At 38.7% G+C, this 7,635-nt stretch overlaps 1 protein-coding gene across 2 annotated transcripts in view; it reads left to right on the top strand.

The window, feature by feature from the left end:
- The first annotated feature begins 1,217 nt into the window (after positions 1–1,217).
- Positions 1,218–7,635, top strand: part of MYOM1 (myomesin 1) — a 132,046-nt gene continuing 125,628 nt past the window's right edge. Inside the window, exons 1-2 of one of the 2 annotated variants that reach the window (XM_059706538.1) lie at positions 1,218–1,384; positions 4,597–4,933. In XM_059706538.1, the coding sequence (XP_059562521.1) occupies positions 4,620–4,933 (314 nt within the window). In that variant the 5' untranslated portion in view covers positions 1,218–1,384; positions 4,597–4,619. The remainder of the gene's footprint in view (positions 1,385–4,596; positions 4,934–7,635) is intronic. The other variant, XM_059706539.1, reaches the window with a different exon arrangement.

Below are 7,635 nucleotides of genomic sequence, written 5' to 3'. Positions count from 1 at the left end.
CATATCTCTGAATGTATTGCATTTATGTCATTCACCAGCGGTGTGCTCTTTGGCAAATGACTTGGCCTCTCACAGCCTCCGTTTTCTCAGCTATAAATTGAAACTAATGATACCTGCCTTTCAGAGTATTATGAGAAATAAAGAGGTTATGTATCTAAAGTGCCTATCACAGTGTCTGCACTTGATAGGTCCTCAATAGTGTTAACTGTGGTTATCAAGAAAGTACTTATAAAGTAGACTACAATATAATAGCGTTATCAGAACATAAGCTGCTCAATACAATGACTTTAAGATTATTGCTATTAGTCATAATAATTGACATTTACTTAGTCTTTATTCCATGGCCATCCTGGGTTGTGTGTTCTCTGCATTATCACATTTAATCTCCACAGCACTCCCCCCATTTGGATGTTGTCATCCCCATTTTAGAGAGCAGGAAAATGAAGCTTAGGGAGAAGAAATAAAATGCTTGAGGTTATGTGGCTATTAAGTGCAAAAAATAGCCTGGAATCTAGGTTGAGTCTGAATCAAAAGTGCAGCCTCTAACTACCAGGTTTTACCACCTCTTACTTAGTTATACAGTCTGAAAAAACAAAGAAAAAGAATCTCTTGTTAGATAGAATGACCCTACTCAACCTTTAGCAAAGATAAAACATGTTACTTCTCAAAGGCTTTAGTTAATGAATAGGAAATCAAACATTCAAACTTTAAGCTCTGACTTTGTAAATTTTCCTGAAATGAAAAAGAAAACCCATGGCTGTATCATCGGGTCACAATTGCCATCACGTGTAATTCATTTCTTACTTGTTTTGCCTCTGGTTAGCCTCAAGTTCTTTTTCACCTGTATCTTTTAAGTGTACTCCACATGCGTTATGAACAGCACACCCAGAAACATATCTTGGCATTAAAATTCCATGAGGTCCATGTTGGGAATCAGATTACTACCCTTATTTTTAGCTCTCAACATTGTACTCTTTCCATTGCACTTTTAAATATCCAGTGATAAAGTGATATTGAAAATAGCTCTTCTAGCCAAATAAGTATCCTAACTTTGGTTTAATCAAGCCAGACCCATTGAGTGGCATTAATGTAATTACATTAGTGAGGCAGCTACCAGCCTGTGCCTTTCTTTTCCTCTCAGTTTAGGACTACCCTCATTTGCTGCTATATTTATCTGCCTTCTTGGCCATAAAAGGCTGGCTGTGTGGCTCTGACATTCTACTGCCTGACCACATGCATTATTTTTGAACTGGTCCCCAGGGTCCTGTCTTCAGCCCTGCCTCTTAACTTTTTCTGGGATTCAAACTACGTGGGTTTTTCATCTCTCATCCAGTCCTACAACCACGTCGGAACGTTTTTACCACCGTCACTCTTTTGGAAACTGGTAAGTGTGACATTGAGACAGAAAAATGCACTAGATATTCTATGTGCTTAACAGCACTATGGTGTGTGTGGTTTCTTACTATTTTCTGAGCTCAGCAATTTTCTCTAAGAGATGTCAGAATAGCAGAGAAATAGGAAAGTGGAGCCCCTGGGAAGGAAGACAAGAGCAACCGAGTGCCAGTTTTTGCTGGCACAGCTATTCTCTCAGCTCATTGTATTATTTTTAAATCAGGCTACCATTCCTGGAAATAATGGCTGTCTCAGATGGAACTGTAAGCGTGAGTTAGGTACTCTTTACAACTTACAACTCAGTGGTTTGGTTGAAATATGGAATGGAGATGCGGTGTCAGGAAATCATGGACTTTCTATCCTCCGTATGCCCACAATACTCCCTGATTACAAATCAGACCTAAAGGAGGTAAATTAACTCTGAAGTCACCAGTTTCCAATTCAGTGATTTTGCTCTGACAGAGCCATGTAGGTAAATGTAAGAGTGCATTATTATGATATTCCTGACCTGAAAATGGTCAGACAGTATTTCAGAGGCAACATAGATCCCCACGTAATGACCCTGAAGTAATTTAACACTTTCTGTGAATAATTTTTATCAGCTTTTGGCCTCTAGTGCCTGTAACAAAAGTATCATATCAGGATTTCACCTATGGGGTTAGCATTTCTTCCTAAATTCCCAAATTATTTTCCAGCAGAAAACACAGGTCTTAGAGGAACAGAAGACAAACAAACTGTCTTTCCTCCCCACATACTCTAGATGTCTTGTGTTGGGGATAATCCTCGCTTACTGAGGAAGAGACAGTATTTGTACCTTGGTTCCAGAGGTCAGAGCTGTGACAATTAGCTCTGCTGACTTAAAGCCAAACCCTGTATACTTGTAATTCGTTATCTATGTGCTTGGAATATTAAGTCTTATTAAAAATAAATATATCGGGGGGAAATAGAAATTGAGTGGAAAGTGTAATTGGGGCAAGATATTTAAAACTTTTATTTTGTGAAAATAACAGCATTTCAAGTCATCTGAGTTGTGAGTTTAGCTTATAAAATAAAACATGGGAAGGTCATTAATTATTTATTTGAATCTTATTCTAATAACATTTGCCATGTTGCAGTGCAGTATGTATATTACAGAAATATCTAATATCTTTATAACTTGCAAACATGATATACTTTTATATGAATATATTCTAACCCTTTTGTTTTATCAAAATGTATATAATAATTATTCATTACAAATGATAATTATGTATATTTTAGAACAGAAAACAGCAATCTATTTAAGGGTTGAAGCAAAGTTGCTTGCTAGTCGCTATTTCTTTCCTCTTGGGAAATGCGATATAGACTGATATCTTTCATGAGCCCTAAGATAAATACTTCTGGAGTGAAGTTTACTGGATTTTCTTCTCTAGGGAATACATGCTGACTTTTTAAATAGTTTAAATAAAAAGTAGATTTAAACGTTGACAAACAATATGGCAAATTTCAAAGGATTCACTCCTCATTTAGAACTTACAAAAGTTTTGGAAAAAATGACCATTTTACTTGTAAAATTTAAAAATAACATTTCAGAACACAGGAAAAGCATTAAAATTGGAATGGGGACTCCATAAAACTGTTACTACATCCAGGGTTGTCAATGTGGCTGATAGGCTTCTGTCAGTGGACAGATTATTCAAGAAAACTAATGAAATCTCCCCAGTCTATGCTAAGCAAACATATTTAACTTTCAGTAGAACTGTTAGCTCAAGTTCACAATGCAAATTGCTACACTGATGACTTCTTTATGTTAGAGAATTAGAAACCTTCATATTCTTAATGGAGCAAATTTCTATGGTTTGACACTATACCTTTTTTAAGTATTTGTGAGAGCTCATTATACAATATAAGCACACTCCAGGGTTCAGTCTTTGGACTTCCTTTTCCATATACAATCTCTCTCTCTCTCTCTCTCTCTCTCTCTCTCTCTCTCTCTCGATTTAAATATCATGTGTAAGCTGGTGAGTCCCAATTGTTGGTCTTCATCCTGGACCTTTATCCTGTACTTCAAAGTCACATACCCAACTTTCCATTTTACATCTCCACTTGGATGTCTAGCAGGTATCTCAAATGTACAATGTCTTAAATCAATCTTCTAACTTTCAATCCAAACTGCTACTTTCTTACACTCTTGCCCATCTGAATTAATAGCAACTTCAATCTTGCAATTATGCAAAAAACTTGGAGTCATTTCTCACTCTTTTTCCTTCACATCCCAAACCAGTACTTTCAGCAAATACTACTGGTTCTGCCTTCAAAACATGTGGGGAGCCAAAACCGGTTTGGCTCAGTGGATAGAGCGTCGGCCTGCGGACTGAAGGGTCCCAGGTTCGATTCCAGTCAAGGGCATGTGCTTGGGTTGCGGGCGCATCCCCGGTGGGGGATGTGCAGGAGGCGGCTGATCGATGTTTCTCTCTCATCGATGTTTCTAACTCTCTATCTCTCTCCCTTCCTCTCTGTGAAAAATCAATAAAATATATTAAAAAAAAAACACATGTGGGGAGTATGATCACTTCTCACACTTCCATTGCTGCCGCTATCATCTCTAGCCTGGACTATTGCAATGGCCTTCATATTAATTTGCTAGGGCTCCCAAAGTACCATAGTCTGGGTGGCTTAAACAACAGAGATTAATCTTCTCACAGTTCTGGAGGCTAGAGATCAAGGTGTTGGCAGACTTAGTTTTTCTGAGAAGGTCACGTTGGATTTCCATTCAGGGCACATGCCGTGGTTGCAGGCTCCATCTCCAGTCGGGGGTGTGCAGGAGGCAGCTGACCATGATTCTCAAAGTTGATATTTCTCTCCCTCTCTCTGAAATCTTAAAAATATATTAAAAAAAAAGTTCTGAGGAAAAGCACAATAGCCAGGAAAGGGAAACTTTGTAAAAACCTAATATATATATGAAAGGAAGGAGGTAAGGAGGAAAAGAGAAGAAGGGGAGGGGAGGAGAGGAAGAGAGAAGAAAGGAAAAAGAAAGTTGCACAAGGACAGCTGGGCATGAAGTAGGAAGTTCATTGAGTAGCCAGTTAAGCAGTATTTCACATCAATTTCCACTTACTCTTGGGAAAAGATGAGAGTATTAATGTTTACACATTGGTTTTGATTACTTCTTCTATAGGATTTGTTCCTTAATAATTTACTCAAAAAATGGTTACTTTCTTATAGGTTGCCTGGTTCCCTGGGGGCACATGATGTCTCTGCCATTTTATCAGAAATTGCATGAGCACTATGATCGCAGCTACCGTAACAAGGACCTTCGCACCACCATGAGCCAGTACCATGAGCAGGAGAAGAAAAGTTCTGCCATCTACACACATGGCTCAACGGCCTACAGCAGCCGCTCATTGGCCGCGCGCCGCCAGGAATCCCAGGCCTTTAGCCAGGCGTCCTCATCATCAGCCTCCTACCTGCAGCAGGCATCCCAGGCCACCACCGAGTCCTCCCTGGCATCTGCAGTCAGTCGGAAGGCGGCCTCAGCCTACGATTATGGCTACTCCCACGGGTATGTCAAAAGCAGCCTTCCAACCTTAGGGCAAAGGCTCATTCTTCAAATACCCCTCCCACATCACGTTTTCTTTTCTTCTTAAATCTGGCATCTCTGCAAGTGTGTGTATTTGGGAGAGCTGGGACCTCCTATTTCCCTTCTCCCCATCTCTCTGAGTTTCTCAAAGTGCTTCACAGTCACCCTGGGGATCCTTGCTTGATTTTTAGAAGCAGATATGGTTTGCCACAGGTTGCATTTGTAGTAGAGAGCCAGAAAATATCATTTCAACACTCACAACAGGTTTCCTGGCTTTCAGAATGTTTCTACTTAGATGAGAAGGCAGTAGAGAATCTAAAATTCACAGGTCACAGGAATCCACAACACCATGAAGATGGGTTCTAATTTTTCAGTATCTGAAAGCCAGTGTTAAAATTCAGCACTGTTATTCAGGCATCAGACATTTTCTCCAGCTGGAGCATTTAATGAAAACATGCCCCACCTCACTCACTCAGCCTAAGAATACCAGGAACAAACCTGGAGTCCCACAAAATTAGATTTATCGACCCATTTCAAAGAAAGAGTTAGTATAGGATTCTAGAAAGAGTGGAATTTAGATGCAAGTCTGGTCTGCAAAGGGAACCAGGATGCTGTTTTTTGGAAACAGTGAGTTGAGGGAAGCATGGACTGTCCTATTAAACCCTTTATGTGGAATCAGCTCTGGGCCTGGGGATCAGGCTGCTTTTCTGGGTCAGCAGCTCCTGAGGTCTTCCAGGCAAGAGTGCGATGTCACATTCTTACTGATAAAATTTCAAACAGCAACCTGATAGTCTTTTTTAAAAACAATATATATTTTATTGATTTTTTTACAGAGAGGAAGGGAGAAGGATAGAGAGTTAGAAACATCCATGAGAGAGAAACATTGATCATCTGCCTCCTGCACACCCCCTACTGGGGATGTGCCCGCAACCAAGGTACATGCCCTTGACCGGAATCGAACCTGGGACTCTTCAGTCCACAGGCCGTCGCTCTATCCACTGAGCCAAACTGGTCAGGGCCAACCTGATAGTCTTTATATTAGAGATGAAAGTTTCAGTGGTCACTCAAAGAAGGAAGTTGCCATGACACTTTATAGCACTAGTGTTCCTTGGGAGAAATGTTTCCTGTGACTTTGCTGTTGGCTTCTCTGTTGTTCCAGCCTGCTGAGTAGATATTTACTTTCTCAGTCCAAGCTAATTTTAATTTGTTCAATACCCAGAATGAAATGTTTTAGGGGATTAAAGCCCCCTGGCAAGATGCATGTGATTTTTATTAAAAAATCAATCTATTGTCCTCACAACGAATTGCTGAATTTCAACACTGGGCTATGTGGTAAATAATGACCTGCTGCCTCAAATTCTTTCCAAACCATCTGACATAGGTTGCATTTTTGTTCTAAACATAATGAAAATTTAAGCCTTACCAAATTTGAGCCCACAAAATATCTGTTAGGACACCTGGAAAAGGCATGTATTTCTGGGAATTAAAATAGTTATTGAGGAAATAACACAGTGGTTTGTATGAACAGAAGTGAAGAAGGTTTCTGAAGGCAGAAATTCCTGATTTCCTATTGGGATTAAGGAGCACCTGATGTAGGGCTGTCATTCATGGGCACTGACAGTGACCTCCTGGGAGCTTCTGCTATGTTCAGTAACAGCCAGAGTCCAGTGGGGTTTACCTGGAGTGTATGATGTCAACATTCTTAACTTCCATTTAAAATGGAACAGGCTCATTTTGCAATCTCACTTTCATGAGTCATATTCTGCCATAGGATATTCATTAGGATCTCAAATTGGCTGCAAATGTGGAAATATTGTCACTGAGAGAAATTCATTTCTTTTAGCACTTGCTTCAAATGAACTGCCTTGCAAAGGAAAGTTGGGAGGAATTAACACCATCTGTATGTGATAGCATCATTTTGCTCTCCTGAACAATATTCCATAGATATGTTTAATAACCTCATTTAGGAAAGCAGCTGTCTTATAAAAGGGGAGGGTTGTATTTTAAATATCCATTTTCCTGGACTATCTGTGCTGAGTCTATAGAAGATGGGTATTTTCATTATCACACCACTATTAATGTAACTCCTTGTGTACTTACTGATGCTTGTAGAATCTATAGACTTCATGAATTTGTGTTTTTGTGTTCTTTACTTCAACTCTATTGCTAAATTTTATGTTAAAATTATTTTAACTTTACACAAATACTTTTAACCACATATGCAGTATTTATATTTATTCATAATCTGATCTATTACACCAAACATTAGTAATTAATCTTTTGAGAATTTTGATATTTTATTTAGAAAACATTTGCTCTATGTAATCATTGGAAGACTTAGCCATTTTAGCTATAAAGAGTCTCACATAATAAACTTTCTATAGGAAACAGTACTGTAGTTATTTTTCTATAGTCAACCTCATATCTTGTTCCTTCTTGCTATGTATGTATTTATGTAGGTAGGTATTTATTAATGGCTTTCTATATTTGAATAACTCAAACTTCTTGGTAAAAACATGTTGACCTAGAAATGAGAGGGAAGAAAATGACAATATTTTTCCTTTGTATAATGCAATGTAAAAGAAAAGAAAGCCAACCTAATTCTGGGAGTATTTTAGTCTTTCTTTTTTTAGACCTAGAGCTAATAGGTGCAGATAATATTCCTTGAACATTTCAAAATCTTC

This window comes from Myotis daubentonii, chromosome 8, assembly GCF_963259705.1.
Source record: "Myotis daubentonii chromosome 8, mMyoDau2.1, whole genome shotgun sequence".
Lineage (NCBI taxonomy): Eukaryota > Metazoa > Chordata > Mammalia > Chiroptera > Vespertilionidae > Myotis > Myotis daubentonii.
The sequence above is the reverse complement of the archived record's forward strand: the minus strand, read 5'-3'. Positions and strand labels throughout refer to the sequence as shown.